General features: G+C 42.4%; 2 protein-coding genes across 5 annotated transcripts in view; one reads left to right on the plus strand and one right to left on the minus strand.

Annotated features, from left to right (window-relative positions):
- Positions 1-5,856, plus strand: part of LOC131109331 (synuclein-like) — an 8,175-nt gene extending 2,319 nt beyond the window's left edge. The window contains exons 2-7 of one of the 3 annotated variants that reach the window (XM_058061238.1): positions 753-954; positions 3,016-3,057; positions 3,127-3,254; positions 3,398-3,424; positions 5,401-5,454; positions 5,552-5,856. In XM_058061238.1, the coding sequence (XP_057917221.1) occupies positions 834-954; positions 3,016-3,057; positions 3,127-3,254; positions 3,398-3,424; positions 5,401-5,454 (372 nt within the window). In that variant the 5' untranslated portion in view covers positions 753-833 and the 3' untranslated portion in view covers positions 5,552-5,856. The remainder of the gene's footprint in view (positions 1-752; positions 955-3,015; positions 3,058-3,126; positions 3,255-3,397; positions 3,425-5,400; positions 5,455-5,551) is intronic. The other 2 variants (XM_058061247.1, XM_058061255.1) reach the window with 2 other exon arrangements.
- A 4,415-nt stretch (positions 5,857-10,271) lies between these two features.
- Positions 10,272-22,148, minus strand: LOC131115877 (high-affinity choline transporter 1-like). Of its 2 annotated transcripts, none has more exons than XM_058064431.1 (8): positions 21,785-22,148; positions 17,912-18,025; positions 15,181-15,336; positions 14,511-14,659; positions 14,265-14,408; positions 11,673-11,826; positions 11,389-11,606; positions 10,272-11,324 (listed from the first exon to the last, which is right to left on the minus strand). In XM_058064431.1, the coding sequence occupies exons 1-8, from the start codon at positions 21,966-21,968 to the stop codon at positions 10,773-10,775; spliced, it is 1,671 nt and encodes a 556-aa protein (XP_057920414.1). In that variant the 5' UTR covers positions 21,969-22,148; the 3' UTR covers positions 10,272-10,772. The 2 variants fall into 2 exon arrangements, with proteins under 2 accessions (XP_057920414.1, XP_057920415.1); XM_058064432.1 differs by lacking the exon at positions 21,785-22,148 and adding an exon at positions 21,486-21,506.
- Between the last annotated feature and the right edge of the window lie 804 nt (positions 22,149-22,952).

The following is a 22,952-nucleotide window of genomic DNA, read 5'->3' on the forward strand; positions in this document are numbered from 1 at the left end:
TCAATTATCTCTTGTTTATGTGTCGGATGTACAATAATCCCTTGTTTATGTGTAATCCCTCGTTTATCTGATGGATGTACAGTAATCCCTCGTTTATGAACTCATAAAAGTATTGTTGCATAGTATACTGTAGTATATGTACACAGTGATGTCATCAATGTGCGTATCTAACCATTAACTGTAGGAGCGAAGTCAGGATGATGCCCCATATGGATGCCTGCGGCAGTCATCGCCATGGTAACCTCCAGGCGGCCATAATGTCGCCGCCGAAGGGGGGAGGAGGCTAAATATAGTGCGGCGCCGTCTGTCGGCCAATCAGAGAAGTGCTGAGTTTGCTGAGTCACGCTCAAGTTCCTGTCCGGAGGATGACTACGCCCAGTCAGCCATTTTAGTAGTTCTTGTTCAAGCTCAAGCCCCTTTTAAGGCCCCTGGCGTGTCCACTAAGAGATGAAACTATTCCACAGCAGTGCAGGCTTTGTCACAAGGCAGCAGAGGTGAAAGTTCACCTAAAGGGGCGTGGCCACCTTTCCCAGCAGTGTGTGTGTGGCATTGGTGTTTTATGGGACGTTTGACCTTTACATCGGAACAAAGTGAAAGCATGAATGAAAAGAATCCTTTCTCTTCTTTTTGGCACAAATGTTCCTTTCTCGTCTCCTCCTCTGCACCACTTCTCCCACATTGGCATCTCTCTCTCTCTCTCGCTCTCTCTCTCTCTCTCTTCCCCTGCCTCCTCCCCTCCCTCCGTCCATTAGCAGGAAGTGCACACCAGACGAGGACGGACAGTCCAAGCAGACGCAGCAGTAGCAGCAGAAGAAGCCGTTAGCAAAAGCATCATGGATGTTCTGAAGAAGGGGTTCTCCATGGCCAAGGACGGAGTGGTGGCAGCCGCCGAGAAGACCAAAGCCGGCGTGGAGGAGGCCGCCGCCAAGACCAAGGAGGGGGTGATGTTTGTCGGTGAGAGATGGTGATGGTGATGGTGAAAGTGCACTTTGTTTGAGTCACTTCCTGTTTGGAGGGGCGGGACGGGGGGGGGGGGGAAGCGGAATGTTTCATATCCGTTATGAAGCATCACCTTCGTGATGAGACGCGGCAAAGCGCTGGAAGGTTGGGGAAGGAAGGACGCCGGAGGAAGACATTGTGGGTGTGGCCTGTGCAAAGCAGCGCTCGGAGGACGGACGGGCTGTAAAAAGTTGTCCCTCGCAATATCGCCCTTCGCAGTTTTTCCAACCTGCATTCATTAAAAAAGGATGACCGTTTCGTGGGAAAATATGGCCTATGAGTAAAAAAATATTTAATATTTAATATTTAAGCAAATTGTACTTATTCTAGGCCTACATTAAATCCAAACACACGGCAGAAGAAGCATTGCAATTGTGAATGTAGTATTTTACATTGGCCACTAGGTGTCGGTATGTGGCGAGACAGGCACTAGACTCCTCACTCAGGTTCCCAGGGGAAGACATTCAGAGTGACACCGCTCCCGCAGGAGTTTATGGAAGTTTTATTCACTCTTATTCTGTCTTCTATATAGCCTAATACGACAAAGAACTGCTAAAGTGTGACTATAGGGGTGTTATTTAATGTCTTGAGGGCTCTAATCATTCCAGAAACTCATTCATTCATTTTCTACTGCTTTTCCTCACGAGGGTCGCGGAGGGGTGCTGGAGCCTATCCCAGCTGTCTTCGGGCGAGAAACGGGGTACACCCTGGACTGGTCGCCAGCCAATCACAGGGCACATATAGACTAACAACCATTCACACTCACATTCATACCTATGGACAATTTGGAGTCGCTAATTAACCTAGCATGTTTTTGGAATGTGGGAGGAAACCGGAGTACCCGGAGAAAACGGGGAGAACATGCAAACTCCACACAGAGATGGTCAAGGGTGGAATTGAACCCTGGTCTCCTAGCTGTGAGGTCAGCGCGCTAACCACTAGACCGCCGTGCCGCCCATTCCAGAAACTGTATTTAGAAAATTGTGAACAAGTTTTTTTATGGGCGGCACGGCGGTCGAGTGGTAAGCGCGCAGACCATACAGCTAGGAGACCAGGGTTCAATTCCACCCTCGGCCATCTATGTGTGGAGTCTCCCTGTGCATGCGTGGGTTTTCTCCGGGTACTCCGGTTTCCTCCCACATTCCAAAAACATGCTAGGTTAATTAGCGATTCCAAATTGTCCATAGGTATGAATGTGAGTGTGAATGGTTGTTTGTCTATATGTGCCCTGTGATTGGCTGGCAACCAGTCCAGGGTGTACCCCGCCTCTCGCCCGAAGACAGCTGGGATAGGCTCCAGCACCCTCCGCGACCCTTGTGAGGAAAAACGTAAGAAAATGAATGAAAGTTTTTTTATGAATATATAATAAAAGTGTGAATATATAATATTGAATCTGCTGCACGGTGGACTAGTGGTTACTGAGTTGTTCTCCCCGTGCATGGGTTTTCTCCAAGTACTCCGGTTTCCTCCCACATTCCAAAAACATGCTAGGTTAATTAGCGACTCCAAATTGTCCATAGGTATGAATGTGAGTGTGAATGGTTGTTTGTCTATATGTGCCCTGTGATTGGCTGGCCACCAGTCCACACTGGACCCCGCCTCTCGCCTAAAGGCAGCAGGGATGTTGACAAAGTATGTCCTGGGTTTTCCTGCAATATTACACTTAAAGTAGTACTGCATCGTTAGGTCAAATCCAGGTTTCTTTTTCCTTGAGTGTGACTGCTAAATAAGCCGCCACGGGGCCAAAATAAGTGAAGAAGGTCTGCATCAGGAAGTGTGCATCAACAAATACTTCCATCCATTCGTCATTTAGAAATATTTTGCATTGCTTTCTGCCTGTAAAACTACAATTGTGTTCTATGTACTTTTGTTACTTGTAGGTGTGGGGACGGGATATTTTGGACTTCCTGTCTGGGTTTTCCTCCATTTTGCCATACAAATATACTCGTCTATGCAAATGTGCAGTTCACTAGGTCGTCAGGAACTGACGAGTGGGTTTGAATGTTTTATTTCCAGGAAACAAGACGATGGAGGGCGTGGTCACTGGCGTCAACACAGGTACCAAAGTCTTGTCCAATGAGTTTTTAGTGAAAAGAAATGTCATGTGTTACATCATGTGACCTCCAGTGGCCCAGAAAACAGGCGAACAAGCTAACATCGTAGCCGACACTGCTGTTTCGGGGGCCAATGAGGTGGCCCAGGCCACAGTGGAGGGCGTGGAGAACGCAGCCTTGGCGAGTGGATTCGTGACTGTGGTGAGTGCTGATGTCACATGACACAGCATCGTGACACTTGAAGATTATTATTTATAGATTTCATTTAGCATTTTTTTCCCCAAATGATCTCTCTTTCCCTGATGTAAGAATTTGTTTGTCTCATCTTGATTGGATGGAAACAGGAGGAGGCGGTGCCAGTGGCTGAGGAGGTGATTGGTTGGATGATTGACAGACACGCATGGCATCACATTGCTTGACAATGTCGATCCTGCCCTTTCTAATGACGCATGGTGTCAGGAAATAACATTCATAGAATATTCTTATGGATTTTGAAAATATTTGACCATGACAAGGTCACATACTAACCACCATGGAATCTCATTCATCTACATAGATGCTCATATCTAATATGACCACATCATAACATAGATCATAACATAACATAACATCACCTTTGACAAAGCAACACAGCTTGACACGCAAAGATGCTGACTGAATGCCATCACAATACGATCAGCGTACATGACATGACCTCTCATCCTGGTGTGGATGACATGACCTCTCATCCTGGTGTTATTGAGAAAATGTCTCATCTTGGTGTGGCTGAGAACATGCCTCATCGTGGTGTGAATGAGAGTACCTCTCATCTCGGTGTGGATGAGAAAATGCCTCATCCTGGTGTGGATGAGAAAATGTCTCATCCTGGTGTGGATGAGATTACCTCTCATCTTGATGTGGATGAGATTACCTCTCATCTTGGTGTGGATGAGATTACCTCTCATCTTGGTGTGGATGAGATTACCTCTCATCTTGGTGTGGATGAGATGACCTCATCCTGTGTGGATGAGAACATGCCTCATCGTGGTGTGAATGAGATGACCTCTCATCCTGGTGTGGGTGAGAAAATGTCTCATTTTGGTGTGGATGAGAACACTCATCTTGATGTGGATGAAATGACCTCTCATCCTGGTGTGGATGAGAAAATGTCTCATCCTAGTGTGGATGAGATGACCTCTCATCCTGGTGTGGATGAGGTGACCTCTCATCCTGGTGTGGCTGAGAACATGCCTCATCTAGGTGTGGATGAGAACATGCCTCATCTTGGTGTGGATGAAATGACCTCTCATCCTGGTGTGGATGAGAAAATGGCTCATTTTAGTGTGGATGAGTACATGCCTCATTTTGGTGTGGATGAGAACATGCCTCATTTTGGTGTGGATGAGATGACCTCTCATCCTGGTGTGGATGAGATGACCTCTCATCCTGGTGTGGATGAGATGACCTCTCATCCTGGTGTGGATGAGAAAATGTCTCATCCTAGTGTGGATGAAAATGACCTCTCATCCTGGTGTGGATGAGAAAATGTCTCATTTTGGTGTGGATGAGAACATGCCTCATCCTGATGTAGATGAGATGACCTCTCATCCTGGTTTGGATGAGATGACCTCTCATCTTGATGTGGATGAAATGACCTCTCATCCTGGTGTGGATGAGAAAATGTCTCATCCTAGTGTGGATGAGATGACCTCTCATCCTGGTGTGGATGAGATGACCTCTCATCTTGGTGTGGATGAGATGACCTCTCATCCTGGTGTGGATGAGAACATGCCTCATCTTGGTGTGGATGAAATGACCTCTCATCCTGGTGTGGATGAGAAAATGGCTCATTTTGGTGTGGATGAGATGACCTCTCATCCTGGTGTGGATGAGAAAATGTCTCATCCTAGTGTGGATGAAAATGACCTCTCATCCTGGTGTGGATGAGAAAATGTCTCATTTTGGTGTGGATGAGAACATGCCTCATCCTGGTGTAGATGAGATGACCTCTCATCCTGGTTTGGATGAGATGACCTCTCATCTTGGTGTGGATGCGATCACCTCTCATCTTGGTGTGGATGAGATGACCTCTCATCCTGGTGTGGACGAGATGACCTCTCATCCTGGTGTGGATGAGAAAATGTCTCATTTTGGTGTGGATGAGAACATGCCTCATCCTGGTGTGGATGAGAACATGCCTCATCCTGGTGTGGATGAGATGACCTCTCATCCTGGTGTGGATGAGATGAGGTTAGCTAATTATCTCAGCAAAGAGAAGCAGTTAAGCTAACAGCACATGCTAACGCTGGTGTTTGCAGGTAAAATGTGATGAATTCATCTTGTGAAGGAACTTGTGTTCTCCTTCCAGTCTGACGCTTCAAAAGCAGAAGAAGGAGACGAGACCGAGCAAGCTGCTCAGTAGGTGAGAATAATAGTTATAATAATAATAATAATAAGAAGAATTGTACTTTTCTTGATCAAATCACATGTCATTGTGTTGTCATTCTGTCGTCTCGCAGTCGTGTTGGATCGTCCACAGTGGAGAAGATGAGAACGCTAGAACTTTCACTGCATTTGACCTCTGACCTATTACTATCAGCATCAAACACACTTTTCTGCAGAAACGGATCGATCGAAACGTTAATGCTGTCGACCATCTAGGGCGGTGGGGAATGACATCACTCACAGAGTTGGCCCCGCCCCCATCAGAGATGCCTTTTGCATGCATTCTGCTTTGCTGACAAGTGAAACATCTGCCGTTATCTTAGCTTTAGTGCTAATTTCTTTTATATAACAATAGAAACCAAATAAAGTAAACATTAACATCCAACTGTCCTGATTTGATTGATTATCTTGAGCACTAAATGATAAATAGCCCGGCAAACATGACACGCAGAGCACATTGATATTGATTGATGACATTTATTGATATCACATGACCCATTCCTAATGGAAGCTCTACTATTCAGTTATTGTTTACTCATCCACTGTATGTAGTATAGTGTGGGCGGTGTCAAACCTGCTGAAGCGACAACCAATGAGAGCGAACGAAACGGATGACTGACATGTGACGTCACCGCCGAGCCCTTCGCTAGCACCGGACAACGCAAAGCAACGCAACACAAGTCCCAAAATAAGTCCCAATCATCCATACATAAGTTGTGAGAGTTACATACAACTCATTAAGAGCAATAAATGCGTTTTTGGTTTAACCGTTAACAAAACGTTCTGACACTCACCTGACAAATGAGCCACTGGTATGGCGGATGTTTGTGCCGGCCGGAATCGCCTTCTCTCCTCGTCTTTATCGCAGCTCGGATGCAAAAAAAAAAGAAAAAAAAAACACAGTTGCCGAGGCGAACACATTGTAGCGACAGACGGGACTTGTACAACAATCAAATGCCACACACACACACACACACACACACACACACACACACACACACACACACACACACACACACACACAAAGATCAAACATTCGCGCCATTTTTACGTGTGCGGAAAGTTTGTTCTATGGTTTGTTTCCTTTGGACATATTACACTGTGGGAACATCAAACAGTTACCTTGGCGACCAAGCTTAAGAGACGGACTCACTTCCGGTGTTGCTTGCCGGTACAACGGCCAACGATTGACTTTGCAGACACGCTTCTGAAAGTCTTAACATTCAGTGCTAATTGAAGATGAGTAAGTAATTGATGCACACAAATGCCAAACGTCGCTATAAGCCTAGCTAAGCTAGCTTAAGCCTAGCTTAGCCTAGCTAAACTATGTATTGAATGGCTCCATTAGCATTTTTCTTAGTATTAAACGTACAGAGGGGGAAATTACCGTACACCTGGCAACTCGTCTTTCTTAGTTTTTAAAAAAATATATTTTATTACAAACTTCAATTGTACAAAAAAATATAAACAGAATTACAGGAACATAAAAGTGCAATTCTACAGAACAATATCAACAGAAATAAGAAAAAGTAAACAACAGAGAAAGGAATGTGCGAGGGATATTGCGAACAACAAAATAAAAACAATAGAAAACATGTCACTTAAGCTTATTGTTCATATTAATTGTTTTTAGAACGTTCTCCAATGTATGAAAGGTTTTCACTGCTTTTCTGTTTTCGATTATCAGCTTCAGTGATTCATATAACATCTTCAGTTATTATAATCCTCTTTCTTATGTCTGGCCCCAACTATCAGGTGAACGCTACTGCCCCCTCATGACCAAACCCTGAATCACAGACATTAAACATAATACTTAGTACAGTACACAGTACTTCCATCGCTACACTATTTTAACCTGGGCAGTACACAGCTAGCAGTATTTTTCTTTACCCAAGCCACAGTTGTCCCTAATATTTTGACAATGTAAATAGTGTTTTGGAAAAAGATGGCTGACCTGTTGTGGCTTTGTTGAATAAGACATATTGATATTCATTCATTCATTTTCTACCGCTTTTCCTCACATGGGTGCTGGAGCCTATCCCAGCTGTCCCTGGACTGGTGGCCAGCCAATCACAGGGCACATATAGACAAACAACCATTCACACTCACATTCATACCTATGGACAATTTGGAGTCGCTAATTAACCTAGCATGTTTTTGGAAGTTGGGAGAACCTGAGAACATGCAAACTCCACACAGAGATGGCCGAGGGTGGAATTGAACCCTGGACATATTGATATTGTTACAGATATATGTCAAAGGGAAGAGGCTGTCATGTGACTTCAAGGATGACTGTAATGAGCTGCACCTGCTGCTGTCCGCCATCTTGCCAGTGATTAGGCAGACTGAATGTCATTGAAGGAGAAAGTTCACCTTCATGCGAGTCACGGGGGAAAAGGTTAGCGCTGATGACTCCGAACGACAACTGTGAGCGTCCAGACACATTCATGCGCTCATTTTCAAAATTGACATAATTATTAATTTATGGCAACAAAGTTGAATGTATTGTTTTACAGTATTTGCATTTCGATTCAGTCCAATAGTTTCCCATGGGAATGCTTTCATCGCACCACCTCTCAAACTGTAGCACGACACATAATAGATCAATTGTTCATACTCACACAAGCGTTAACTTTTAGAGGCGTGAGGCCACCGGTGGCCATATAGACCCCGTGTACTTTCAATCCTGGATGGTGCTGGTCTCCTTCACGGACCATAACGTCCACAACCAAATATATTGCTCTTGTTTCATGCAATTTGAAAACCCTTAAATGCTATTAAATTGCTATTGGTATGCAATTATTACAGTAATAATGATGTCAAGCAGTGTGATTTTAATTACTGTAACTGTATGGCTGTAATTCTGTTTACTATCATGGTTTATATCTTTATTGTTACTATTGCCACTGTTTCATTTCAGTTATATAATCTCCATTGTGACCTTTAGCCATTATTGACATTTAACTGATGCAGTCCTGTTTGTCACTGTTGTTGTTATGGGAATTGTTGTTGCTGTTTTTGTCTCTCTCTACTGTCCCCTCCCACCCCAGTTTCTCTTCTGTAGAAATCCTCCCCCCGAGGACTCTAAGTGGGTTTCGAATAGAGGATAAAGGAATCTTAAAGAACCAAATCATAAAATGAGAACCAAATTGTTTATTCCTGACAATACCTAACTAATACAGACGTCTGGGCTTAGCTGCAATAGCCTGGAAGCCTACAAGTAAGCGGGTCTTATTACAGCGCAGCTGCAAAAAAAGCCTTTTATACACTCGAGATTGTGTAAGAGGCTGTAGTCCTGGACCAATCAGCTTTCGTCACTGCCCTTCCTTGAACCGCTTTCATGGTGCAAGGCATCTTTTCCTTTTCTCTGGAACATTCTGCTTTTCCTTTGTTGCAAAGCAAGATGTCATATGCGTACTCGATGTTTCCACCTTAACTGTCAGTTGTCACGTTAGTCTCTTTTTTGTTTCGGTGCGTGTATAAGTATCTTTTGTCTGTATTTGTGAGAATACAGACGTCCTGGCTTATCTGCAGTCCCTGGAAGCCTACAAGTAAGCGGGTCTTATTACAGTGCAGCTGCAAAAAAACCACCCTTCCTTTCCCTTTCCCAAGATTGTGTAAGAGGCTGGAGGCCTGGACCAATCAGCTTTCGTCACTGCCCTTCCTTGATCCGCTTTCATGGTGTTTCTGCTTTCGTTTGTTCATAGGGGCATCAAGGCATATTTCCTTTGTTCACAGGGGCATCAAGGCATCTTTTCCTTTGCAAAATAGCTAGCAAAATTGAGCAAATACCTTCTTGCTCCGACCCGGACGCTCCAAATTCGCATAACAAAAACATCAAATAACGGCAAATAAAATTTCATATTACAGGGAAGTTGTAGCTTACACCTTTACTGACACAGAGCAAAACTGTTTAGCATGTAAGAGCATGGGCGGCACGGTGGTCTAGGGGTTAGCGCACAGATCTCACAGCTAGGAGACCAGGGTTCAATCCCACCCTCGGCCATCTCTGTGTGGAGTTTGCATGTTCTCCCCGTGCATGCGTGGGTTTTCTCCGGGTACTCCGGTTTCCTCCCACATTCCAAAAACATGCTAGGTTAATTGGCGACTCCAAATTGTCCATAGGTATGAATGTGAGTGTGAATGGTTGTTTGTCTATATGTGCCCTGTGATTGGCTGGCGACCAGTCCAGGGTGTACCCCGCCTTACGCCCGAAGACAGCTGGGATAGGCTCCAGCACCCCCCGCGACCCTCGTGAGGAAAAGCGGTAGAAAATGAATGAATTTAGATCAACAATACTATCTGCCCAAAGATTTTATTGTCCTGGTGGTCGCAATTCCCAGTTTTGCACGTCATATATTGCAAAAAAATAAAAAATAAAAACAGTTGTGGCGTCCCAACCAAAGCTCGAGGACCGAAGATTGAGAACCCCGGCATTCAGGGCATCTAAGGAAACAAAAGGAGCGTCGGATGACGTTCTGTGCTGCTGATGAAAGAGGACACAGGAAGCAGGCGCCGTCCTTCAAACAGCAACACTTGCATGTGAAGTCTTAATATAGAAGCCCTTTATCTCTGGCACTGCTCTTATGTCCGTTCCTGGTTTTTTTTGGGGGGGGGGGGGGCATGTGTCCTATACACCATCATGCCACACTTATGCATCCTAGCCTAAATAGACGCGGGCACTAGGGACGGGAGGGGGGGTCCTGTCGCGACATGTGCTGTTGGACTGCCAAGTGAAAATGGAGTTATTTTGGGCTGTTATGACCGAGTGCAAAGACACGCTAACTCAAAAAGGGCTAATGAAGGTTTTAATGACACGTCATTCACACGCGCACACACACACACACACACACACACTGTAGGTTTGCATAGGCAGGCAGATTTGTACAATAAGTGCTCGTGGAAAATGGCCATCCCAAAGACGTCCTGTTGTCTACAACAAAAAGTGAGCCCTTCTTACTCTTGACTAGAAGCTAAAAGACCGTAAAAAAAAAAAAAATCACCTTTACTGCTAATTTCTATGACAATCGTATCGATTGTGAAAAAAACATTCAAGTCCTTCTGCCGCTTGCGCACGAAAACACTACAGCTGCAGGACGTCGTTTGTCCATCATGCCTGGAAGTGTCATTTGCTGCATAAAATTGCAGAGAAAATGCTAAGCTCTTAAAACAGAGAGCCGTTATTCCTTCCAACGTATGCATCTCCGCATACATCCACGTAAAAATGAAGCTAGAACTAACTGGTGTACATTTATTCCTATGGTATATTATTCTGCAGTTGTATTCTTTTTTTCCTTAAAAAGCCGATTCCAACATTGGCTCACAAACTTCGTTGCTTTCGTTTTGTTCTTTCAGCTCCTCGTCTTTTATGTCGTATTTTGTAACGTCTTGAGTTTCCTCCGAGTCTTGACCTTTCACTTGGAAAAAGTCCCATTTCTCAGGAATCAGACCTTTGCGGAAAAGCACGGAAGCCAAAAAAGAGAAGGACAAGATGGCCGCCACGGCAGACAGCATGCAGATGGTTCGTATGGGCCAAAGCTGAACGTAGACTCCGTTCACAAGAGTGCAACCCGGGAATCGGATAACAGGCGTTATCCCCAGGAGCGGCTCTCCGCAGAGAACTCTCAGCAGCATTCCCGTGACGCAGCCCAGAACGGCGCCGTAACCGTTGGAGACGCCGAAGAAGAGGACGCAGACCAGCTGCGGCAGCATGAGCGTGTACGTGAGGTCCGATCGCAGCATCCAGATCATCAGGACGCTGTTGTCCAGAAAGGTGAGGGACGTTCCGGCCAGGCCCACCACCACCACCGACGCCCGGATCACCCACTGGATCTCCTGCTGGGACGCCTGCAGGTAGAGGAACAAGACAGTCAGCTTCCCGATGATGTCGTTTCCGTCCTCGGGTCCTCACCTGCGTCCTCAGGATGTTCTTGTAGATGTTGGAGGTGAAGATGGAGGCTGCCGACAATAAGGCGGAGTCAGTGGATGACATCACTGCGGCGGCGACGGCGCCGATGCCCACGATAGAAATATAGGGCGGGGTGAGATGCTGCAGAACGATGGGAAGCACCAGACCCGTTTGTCCTCGCTCATACGGAGACGGAGAACCGTAAGAGGTCAGGTTCCAGTCTGGGAAAGACAAAGTCCAAATATATTATATATAATACAGAACGCTATTTGTTGACTCCAATTCACCTGTTGAGGCGGCCGCTGCGCCCAGCAGGATGGGAGGAATTCCCAGTGTGGGAACGATGAAGGCTGCGGCGAAGCAAGTGATTTTGGCAGTGGAGGAGGAGGCGGCCGACAGCGTCCTCTGGTGGAAGTTCTGCAGCCCCAAGTTCCCCAAACCCTTGGTGAGAGGGAAGAACATGAAAAGAAGTGAAGGTAGGAGTCATTTTTCCACGCCGTTTTCCAAGGTAGACACCCCGCTGGGCCGCACTTGGGACACCCGTGACCCCCATCTGTGCGCTAGCACATCTCTCATATTGTTTATAGCTTGTTAGCTTCCCGTCACAAGCACACAATGGTGATTAACGAGAGAAGGGCAGTGTTATTTATTTTTTTTATTTTAAATTTTTTTTATATTAAAATTTTGTATTGGTAAACAAAAGATTTTAGGTTTAAATATTACATTTAATATTTTCCTGAGAAGTTTAATAAAGCTCAAATATTTAAAGTTGCGATTTAAAAAAAAAATTTTTTACATTCAATTTTTTTATTGGTTAACAAAAGACTTTAGCTCAAATATTTCAAGTTGCAGTTGACATTTGTTTTTTTTTAGATTAAAAATGTTTATTTGTAAACAAAAAAGATTTTAGGTTTAAAGATTACATTTAATATTTTCCTGAAAAGTTTAATAAAGCTCAAGTATTTAAAGTTGCAATTGACATATTGTTTGTTTTTTTTTTAGATTAAAAATTTATTGGTAAACAAAAAGGATTTTAGGTTTAAAGATTACATTTAATATTTTCCTGAAAAGTTTAAGAAAGCTCAAATATTTAAAGTTGCAATGGACATATTTTTTTGGAGTTTTTTTTAGATTCAAATTTTTTGTTTTTTGTTTTTTTTAGATTACATTTTTTTTTATTGGTAAACAAAAAAGATTTTAGGTTTAAAGATTACATTTAATATTTTCCTGAAAAGTTTAATAAAGCTCAAATATTTAAAGTTGCAATTTTTTTTAAATTTTTTTTTTACATTAAATTTTTTTTATTGGTTAACAAAAGACTTTAGCTCAAATATTTCAAGTTGCAGTTGACATTTTTTGGGGTTTTTTTTTTAGATTAAAAATGTTTATTTGTAAACAAAAAAGATTTTAGGTTTAAAGATTACATTTAATATTTTCCGGAAAAGTTTAATAAAGCTCATATATTTGAAGTTGCAATTGACTTTTTTTTGTTTTTTTTAGATTAAAATTTTATTGGTAAACAAAAAGGATTTTGGGTTTAAAGATTACATTTAATATTTTCCTGAAAAGTTTAATAAAGCTCAAATATTTAAAGTTGCAATTGACATTTGTTTTTGTTTTTAGATTAAAATTTTTTGTTTTTTTTAGATTACATTTTTTTATTAGTAAACAAAAAAGATTTTAGTTTTAAAGATTACATTTAATAATTTTTCCTGAAAAGTTCAATAAAGCTCAAATATTTAAAATTGCAATTGGCATTTATTTATTTATTAGATCAAATTTTTTTTATTGGTAAACAAAAATATTTTAGGTTTAAAGATTACATTTAATATTTTCCTGAAAAGTTTAATAAAGCTCAAATATTTAAACTTGCAATTGACATTTTTTTGTGTTTTTTAGATTAATTTTCTTTTATTTGTAAACCAAAAATATTTTTGTTTTAAAGATTACATTTAATAATTTTTCCTGAAAAGTTCAATAAAGGTCAAATATTTAAAATTGCAATTGACATTTATTTATTTATTAGATTACATTTTTTTTATTGGTAAACCAAAAATATTTTAGTTTTAAAGATTACATTTAATAATCTTTCCTGAAAAGTTCAATAAAGCTCAAATATTTAAAATTGCAATTGACATTTATTTATTAGATTAATTTTCATTTTTTTAATTTACATTTTTTTTATTGGTAAACAAAAAAATTTCAGGTTTAAAGATTACATTTAATATTTTCCTGAAAAGTTTAAAGCTCAAATATTTAAACTTGCAATTGACATTTTTTGTTTTTTTAGATTAATTTTTTTTATTTGTAAACAAAAAATATTTTAGTTTTAAAGATTACATTTAATTTTTCCTGAAAAGTTCAATAAAGCTCAAATATTTAAAATTGCAATTGACATTTATTTATTTATTAGATTATTTTTTTTTATTGGTAAACAAAAAATATTTTAGGTTTAAAGATTACATTTAATATTTTCCTGAAAAGTTTAATAAAGCTCAAATATTTAAACTTGCAATTGACATTTTTTTTGTTTTTTTTAGATTATTTTTTTTATTTGTAAACAAAAAAGATTTTAGTTTTAAAGATTACATTTAATAATTTTTCCTGAAAAGTTCAATAAAAGCTCAAATATTTCAAATTGCAATATTTAAAATCACACAAGAATGGAGTCTACCACAAACCGACCAATCACAGCCCTAACAGTCATGCTACACGCAGACCGAAGCAGAAACCACAACAAATCCATTCATTTTTTGTGCTTCTCATCCACACTCGGATCGCGGGTATGCTGGAGCCTATCCCAGCTGTCTTCAGGCGAGAGAGGGTTCATGGTGTTGTCAAGAACCACATCGGTCATCTTCAGTCCGGTCCACACTCACCAGTATCAAGAAGTTATCAATCCAGCGCCAGACACGGTCCTCCTCCAAGGAACCCAACCACGGCGGCTGCGAGGTGTTGTTGTAGGCCGTCTGGGTGATGTCCGACACGGCCGGGCTCGTCAGAGCAAAGGGAACGCACATCCACTGTGGGGGGGGGGGGGGGGGGGGGGGGGGGGGGGGGGGGTTTCGAACCATGTCACTCTGAGCTTCAACCCGGCAATGGAAGAGAACCAGTCAAGAACTCACCAGGCTGATGAAGATGAGGACCAGCTGGATGATGTCCGTGTAGGCCACAGAGTAGAGGCCGCCGAGCAGCGTGTACGTGATGGCGACGGCGGCCGAGATCCAGATGCTCACCGTGTACGACAGATCCAGGATCACGCTCATGGTGACGCCTGTTCAATACACGTGCGAGTTAAACGCTGAAGGTTCAAAACAGAGTGCTTTTGAGCAACAAACATCTCCATCGCTTTCTTTGCTTTGGACATAAAGTCGGCTCCTCTTCCTTGGGAATGCCTTTGAGAAGAAAAACATCCAACATGGGAAGGAGACAGAAGATACTGTTATTTCTGCCACTCAGGGGCTTTCAAAATAAAAGTCTCAAAAAACAGAGTCGGCTAAATTACATCCGGAGTTTACTTGGAAATCTAAGCCAATCAAACACCGGAATAGCCGTGATGCAAGTCAACGCTGCCAACATTTTTGGGATCAAGCCGAAGGGGTGCCATCGCTCACCCGGCGGGCATGCCGGGCTCGCACACAAACACAAAAGGCGTTGCGTTTCACTCAACACTTGCACACGGCGCTGCCTTGCTCGGGCAGCTGCTCTTCTTGCACACGAGTATCAAGTGCATCACACACAGCGGGGTTGGGGGGGGGGGGGGGGGGGGGGGGGCTCATATGGAGGCATTCTTACCTAATCCTATCAGTGTTCCCGTCACCCACATAATCTCCGACACCAGGCAGGCCAGCGACAGCGTGGCTGTGGCCACTTTTCCATATTTGACCTGGAAGGGATCCATCATGGTCACGTACTTGTTGTTTCTCATGGGCTCGGCAAAGAACAGGCCGCCTGCGAACGTAAGGAAAGTTTTTGGATTAATTTCACCCCCCCCCGTTGGGGGGTACATTTCATAAAATCAGAACCAAGAACAGACATTTGATCCTGAAAGGAAAGTTCTAGTAAGAACAAGAAAACAGAACATCTAAAATCACAAATATTTCAACTTGCTGATATAGTTCATCTTCAAACAGCTAAAAAAATAGCATAAGGCTAAAAATAACCAATTAGCTAAAAAATGTCATCCAATACTTCTCTACAAGAGAGGAAAAATATGATCTCAGAGAAGAAGTACGTTTGAAATACTTATATGCTAGGACTACGTTAGCGTTAGCATAGCATTTCAGTATGTGGAATCAAACTATGGAATGGATTGAGTAAGGAAGTCAAACAATGCACAACGATGAGCCAATTCAAGAAACAATACAAGCAGTTGATGTTTGCTAAATACAAGGATGAAGAGTCTTGAACCAGTCATGATGTGCTATATATATCACTATATTGACACTTACTATGGTACCCATTATGGCATTGGATGCTCATATCACCTCGTACTTCGGTACGGGACAAAAAAAAATAAAAAAATAAAAAAACTAAATAAAAATGTATAAAAATTAATAAAATAAATTAATTAATAAATTTGCTAAATACAAGGATGAAGAGTCTTGAACCAGTCATGATGTGCTATATATATCACTATATTGACACTTACTATGGTACCCATTATGGCATTGGATGCTCATATCACCTCGTACTTCGGTACGGGACAAAAAAAAAATAAAAAAAAATGTAAAAATTAAAGAAATTTTTTTTATTAAAAATAAAACCTTTAAAAAATACAAATATAAAATAAATATAAAATAAAAACTTAAACTATATTCGGAAAGCAGGAAGTGAACAAATGTAACAGTTTGATAAAAATATATAAATAAATAAATAAATAAAAAAAAAAAATACAAAATATGTCTCTCAGCTGGCCTGGGAACGCTTTGGTGTCCTGATGGCTGCTGGTTCGATCCCCAAGTGGGTGACTAGTGGGTGACATTCATTCTTTACTTCAGCTGCAACTCCCCACACTATTTCATTGTCATTTCAAGTTGAACATTCCGACAGTCCTCAAATGCACCATGTGTCGTCGCAATAGGTTAGGCAGACGTCGATCAGTGGTAATGGGCGCTACACACACACACACACACACACGGTAGGCGCCATTTTCAACCAGACCCTGCAGTGTCCAGCCCATGCTACTACATCCTGCGCGTCAGTTTGCACACACACTGGCTTGCGATGCGATACCAGGAAGTTGAAAAAATTTACTTCTGGAGCCGTCACCCGGACCAATCATTAACTACGTTTACATGCAGTAAATCGGGATATCCCGGTAAGCGTATACATGACCCGATATTCAGGTTAAAAAGGAGTAACCTTGGGGTAATTAGTTTTTTTATTTATAAAAAATATATTATAACATATATAAAAATATATACAATTTTTTTATTTAAAAAAACGGAATTGAGCATATTTGGGTTTTTCCAAAAGGGTTATTGGTGTTTACACATGCCATGTTGCCATGTGCAACCAGTTATTGCTAATATTCCGGTTATTTGACTGAATAAAAATAATGGGCATGTTTACATTCATTCACACGGACATTTATGTACGTTTAGCTTCAATGCTAACAAGGTCTGCTACTAGCAAGACAACCCATCAAAACCGCAGGAGACTCATACAAGTCCCTCCGGTCCCCCTTATAAAAACATATATATATATAAAAAAAATTTATTAAAAAAAAAAAACGGAATTGAGCATATTTGGGTTTTTCCAAAAGGGTTATGGGTGTTTACATGGCCATGTGCAACCAGTTATAGCAAATATTCCGGTTATTGACTGCATATAAACATATTAGAATAAAAACAACGGGCACGTTTACATTCATTCACACGGTCATTTATGTACGTTTAGCTTCAATGCTAACAAGGTCCGCTACTAGCAAGACAACCCATCAAAACCGTCGGAGACTCGTACAAGTCCATCCGGGTGTGACCACGTCTGGTCTCGGCCGCTCCTGGCCTTCCGTGTGCATGGTTCGCCGCCCGTTGGCGACGAGTTTGGCCAATCGCAGTCGCCAGTCGGCTACCGTGTGTGGCGGCCATAAGAGGATAATTCTTCATCTTTCCTCATGTGACCGTCATGTGGAAAAGGAAAGTCTGCTAATCTGCACGTGTGTGGATTTTACTGTGCTTATGTCATACTTCATGTAATGGATCACATGACATCTTTCTCTTCCTGTCAGTCACACTATGGACAAAAAGGAGACATGAGCAAAACCTCGACAATTTCTTATGAAAGCTACGTGGATCTTAACCCTATTTGGACTTCAGCACCAGCAGGTCTTAAGTGTTGGAAGGACAAATCCTCGTGCTCCGAGTGTGCCAGGACACGCTCCTTGTTTGGAATAACAACTGAAGAAAATCAGCCGTTTGCTTCTTCGACGCGTGTGGCGCTGAATGAAGCCTTGCACCGAGTCGCTGACCCGGTGCCACGAGGGGGCCGGCCCGTGGGCAATGCCCTAAAAAGGAAAACTCACCAAAGATGAAACACATGGTGGCCGTCACTGGCATGACGGCCCAGATGAGTCCCATGGACGGGTTGTAGACGGCCTCGGCCGTGCCCACGATGAACCCTCCTCCGACCCACGTGGCTGTTCACACACACAGGTCACATGTTAGCAGAGTTTAGCATTGTTGGGATGTCGAATGTTAGTTTGGTACCTCAAGCATCTGTGATATGACGATCAGCCAATCACTGACAGGCAGCTCTCAATGCCCAATGCTAACTTAGCATCAGCCAAAGCGCCTGTTTTCTACAAAACATTGGCGTATTTTGTCTTTTGATATGTTTAGTTTAGTTTTAGTTTATTTCGAACATAAAAAAAAAAACATTCAGAGTACAACCAACCAACCAAAATCAATACAAAATAAATAAAAATATCACCTCGTACTTTGGTACGTGCAAAAAATATATATAAAAAAATGTATAAAATATTTTTTTTTTTATATTCAAAAAATTTCATTATGAAAGCAGGAAGTGAACAAATTTAACAGTTACTGAGGGGTAGGATTTAATAAGCTTTGCTTCTTCCTACTCCTTTTTGGACATGTGGAACTGTGAACTGATTATGGGATGCATTCAATTGTAATTTGATGCATGTTCAAATGAAATAAAAGCATTACCAAAAAAGGTACGTGACAAAAAATAATACATAAAAATACAACAAAAATGTAAATTAAAAATAATAAAAAAAATTAATATTTATAATTAATTAATTTAATAATTATTATTATTTAATAATTATAATTATTTTAAAAAAATAAATAAATTATATTAGGAAAGCAGGAAGTGAACAAATGTAACAGTTACTGATTGTAAACAATACCAGATGGAGGGGTAGGATTTAATAAGCTTTGCTTCTTCCTACTCCTTTTTGGACACGTGGAACTGTGAACTGATTATGGGATGCATTCAATTGTAATCTGATGCATGTTTAAATGAAATAAAACCATTACCATAATTTAAATCCACATACATGGCAACACCCCCACCATGTTTACACATATAAACTCATAGCCTTCAATATCAAACTCCATTTTTTTCTATCGTCGTTAATCCAAGTTTCTGATATTAAAATGACATTTGTGAACAGTTTTAAATAAATCCCAATATGATAAAAATTTGCATAAAAGGCTTCTACTGTTGAAATGGATAATTGATCATCTGTTTTATATACAACTCCCAACCGGATGTCATTGTCCCCCACCTGCATGTTAACACATCACCATCTTTGCCAACATTGACGGTCATTTAGCGTGTGGTGTTACCCCAGGATGGAGGGACGGACATTCCCGGCTGGCGGGATCAATACGAAAGGCAGCAGGAGGACAATGAAGACATTAGCATAACAGAAAGCACACACAAAGCCTGGCCACACCAGACGGCAACAGCTGAAGGCGGCGGCAATAATCTCGGTTAAGGTCAGCATACACTGACCAACAGGAAACACACTTACAAAATAAAAGCTACAAAACAGGAAATAAGTACGCAACACGAGGAAGTCACAAGTCCAAGCTGTTGTTCTCCATGTGACACATTTTTCTATTTTATTTCTTTTATTCTTTATCCCTAGAAAAGTGTTTTTTTTCCCCAATTCATACGTTTGGAACAAATTAATTAGATTTATATGATTACTCCTGGGAAAATTTAATGTTTGGAACAGATGAAAAAAAAACGATAAAATGAAAATGAAGACTGTTTGGCAGTGTTGGATCATTAGGAGGTTCTAAGTAGAGCTTCATAATGCAGAAAGACAAAATGGGAATCAGATTTTTTTGGCATGAATGTGATTTAGGGTCAGGTATTCAAACTCCATCTCTTGATGGCAAAGGCAAAAAAAACTTTCTCTCTTTGAACAAGCTTGGATGCAGTAAGAAAGTCATTTCAACCTTCTCACAAACATCCTAATGCTCATAAAAAAGTCAAGAAATGAACCCGAAGATCCAATTGGCTGTCCGTCAAGACACGGGACCATCCTGGGCCCAAATGAAGATTCGTACTGATGTCGAATGCAGTCCAATAACCATCAGACTCCATCTGACAGAGAAGAAACATCTTCAAAGGCCTGGTCTTCAAGGTTTGGAATTAGGAGAACACCAAACATGGGGACATTGAAATGTGGAAGGAAGTTTTCTTCTCCCTTGATGGTCATGATGGCTTCCAATGTTACTGGCATGACAAGGAGATGTTTTCCACCATTATAATCCTTCAATGGAACAATGGAGCTTCAGGTCGTGCAGGGGTGGTCAAACGGCAGCCGGCATCCCGCTTTGTCAACACTTGATAAAAGGACTTCCTCCCCTCATCTACATCCGATGGGGACCGTTTGGGGATGGATTTACAAAGACGGACATGGGTTCCAGACATCTTCAGCATCTGGACCAACATTCCCACTAGCCTCCTGGAAACACCACTCCTGGCATCAAACACGCCCAAAGTCATCTTTCACCTCATGAAGAAGACTGGCACAGCTACTCATCACTTCTTATTATACTTCTTATTTCTATTTTGGGGGTTTTGTTAGCTCTGATCTTCAACTTTGGATGAAGATCCTATTTCACTCAAATAAATTTCTTTTGTTCCTCTGATTCCCATTTCTTCTTTCTGCATTATGAAGCTCTACTTCCTTAAAAAGGACCTATGATGCTCATGTTGGCGCTTTGTATGGCGTTGTGGACTCCTATAGAGCAGCCACACACCATAACCCCTACACACAGCTTTCTAGATCTTCCACAATCAGCACCCATTCAAGCTAGATTTCCTTGGATTTCCGAAAAGCTAGTTTTCATTTATTGCACCCACGGCACACCCACTCATGCTGTGATTGGTCACACTCCCACACCATCCTGAGGACTTCCGGACTACTGCCGAACCCTACATTCTAATTTAGTGGGTATAGGAGTTAATCATAAATAAATAAAGCCTTTGGAGAGCTACTTGAAAAGTGGTTAGGAAGTACTGCTAGCCCATGCTAGCTAAGGCTGGAGACCTCCCGGTTTACCGTGTGTGAACTCAAAAAGTGCCAACGTAGGTTTTTGTATAATATCGGTAGTGGTAGACCACTGATTGTGGTGGAAAAGGCTATTAGCAACTCAATACATAAGGGCATTCAGGTACGACGCTCCCTGTATGCGCACTCTATAATGCTACACTTTGTTACACTACATAAATAAACACAGTCAGGACACAGAAATTGTTACAGCTTCTTCTGACAACCAAGAACCTATTGGCTTCCTGGGAGCCACTGCTAACACCGTAAAACAGAGATGCAGAGCTGGGGGGGGGCATGCCCATATTAGGACTTACGCCTCGCATTGACGTCACAAAGGGAAAAAAGGAAAAAAAAAACCCAGAGCTATACCAAACTTCCTTCTGGGCTAACTTCCAATGTGAAACGTTAGCATTCCAACATTCTAACTACATGTATAGGTAGAAAAGCATCATAGGTCCACTTAAAGATAAGAACATACATCCTTAGTGTTTTAGCCACGAGTGTATAAAGCTAAACAATTATGAGTTAGAGGTAAAAGGTTAAAAAAAAGACACCTTACTGCGTGTAGCTTAGCATGTCCGGCAGTGTGTATTCTATCGTATTTTATGCGCATGCGCGTGTATGTGTCTGTCTGACCACGCACGCGGGTGCACGTGTACCGTCATACATCACCCCGCACTTATTTGCTATTTTAACAGCTCATATGACGTTTAGGCGCAAATGTGACCTTGGTCTTTGTTCCTCGTATTTGCGAGGAGGTGTTGAAAAGGAGAAGAGCGATGGAGGTGAAAGGAGAAAGAATGGTAGAAAGAAGCACACATGATTGACGACGGTCGGTCGTGCCGCGGTTCCACTCGCCTGTCATGGTGAAGATGCCCACCGCCAGGTTGATGCCGCGGTTCCCCAGCAGAGCCATCTCCGTCTGGTCCCCGCGGCCCTTCTTGGCTTCCCGCTTGGACTTGATGGAGGCCCAGACGCCGATGGCGAGGACCAGCAGGTAGAAGAGCATCATGACGCTCACGCCGGGGATGTTGAGGGCCATGATGGAGGCGCGCGCACACTGGAAGGACAACGCACATCCCTCGCCGCCTCACACCAGGCTGGCGGAGGGCGCTCCTCCCTCCTGGCACGGCTCAGCCAATTAGAGCCAAGCCCCGCCCCCTCCTCGTCAGGATTAGGACGAATTCTCCAATCTGTTCCTGAGAGGTGAGCGAAGATAAACCGCCGTACTGCAGCACTGTTCCTAATATTTAGACCTCACAGAGCAATCACACTAATGGACTGCAGCTGCTCTTCATCATCACCATCACCAACTCTTCTTCTTCTACTTTCCTTTCTCGTACCTGCGTACACCTCCTACACATCCGCCATACTCCTATATGATACTCTTTAATACACACGCTTACTTATATACTCGTACTTTTGCAGTACTTGTTAATGGAATGAGATCCAACACAAAATGGTAGGTGTTCCTAATGAAGTGGCGGCACCCCCTTCCCCCCTCCCTTTTGCATCACGCCGCCTACGTCACGGCAGCACAGACCTGGACACGTGACCAACAGGGCGGGAGGAGGGCCCGCCGATTAAACCTCAAGATGATCTCATGGGCAAGCTGTCACCCTGACCCGCCCCTTCCTATCTATTATTCTACCTCCACCCCCCCCCCCCCCCCCCCACTGGTCTCTTCCCATTCCGAACAACGTCACTACTGGGAATCAGGAATCATGTCAGTCTCATTCATCCCTTCCATATTTTAGAAACAATAATTATTGCTGAAGCTAATGTGTTTATTTTCTGCCTAAACGAAACATGGAATTGTTCCTGTCATGTTGCCTGAGACACACAAGCACCAGACCTGCGGAAAACAGCAGGCTTTGATTGCAGCTCTGCAATCATCACACAACGCACACAATCATCCCGAACACGCTGTGCTTTACTCAACTCTGAACCCCCCCCCCCCCCCCCACACACACACACATTACTTCCTGTCTGTCCCCGACTCCGCTCCCCGAGCACGGAACACATG

The sequence above is a fragment of the Doryrhamphus excisus genome, chromosome 2 (genome assembly GCF_030265055.1).
Source record: "Doryrhamphus excisus isolate RoL2022-K1 chromosome 2, RoL_Dexc_1.0, whole genome shotgun sequence".
NCBI classification, from domain to species: Eukaryota; Metazoa; Chordata; class Actinopteri; order Syngnathiformes; family Syngnathidae; genus Doryrhamphus; species Doryrhamphus excisus.

Coding starts and splice junctions, on each gene's coding strand:
- LOC131115877 (XM_058064431.1), bottom strand. CDS start 21,968: ATGGCCCTCAACATCCCCGGCGTGAGCGTCATGATGCTCTTCTACCTG. Junction 14,660..15,180: donor GGGAACACTGATAGGATTAG/GTAAGAATGCCT, acceptor TGTATTGAACAG/GCGTCACCATGAGCGTGATC. Junction 14,409..14,510: donor TCCTCATCTTCATCAGCCTG/GTGAGTTCTTGA, acceptor CCCCCCCCACAG/TGGATGTGCGTTCCCTTTGC.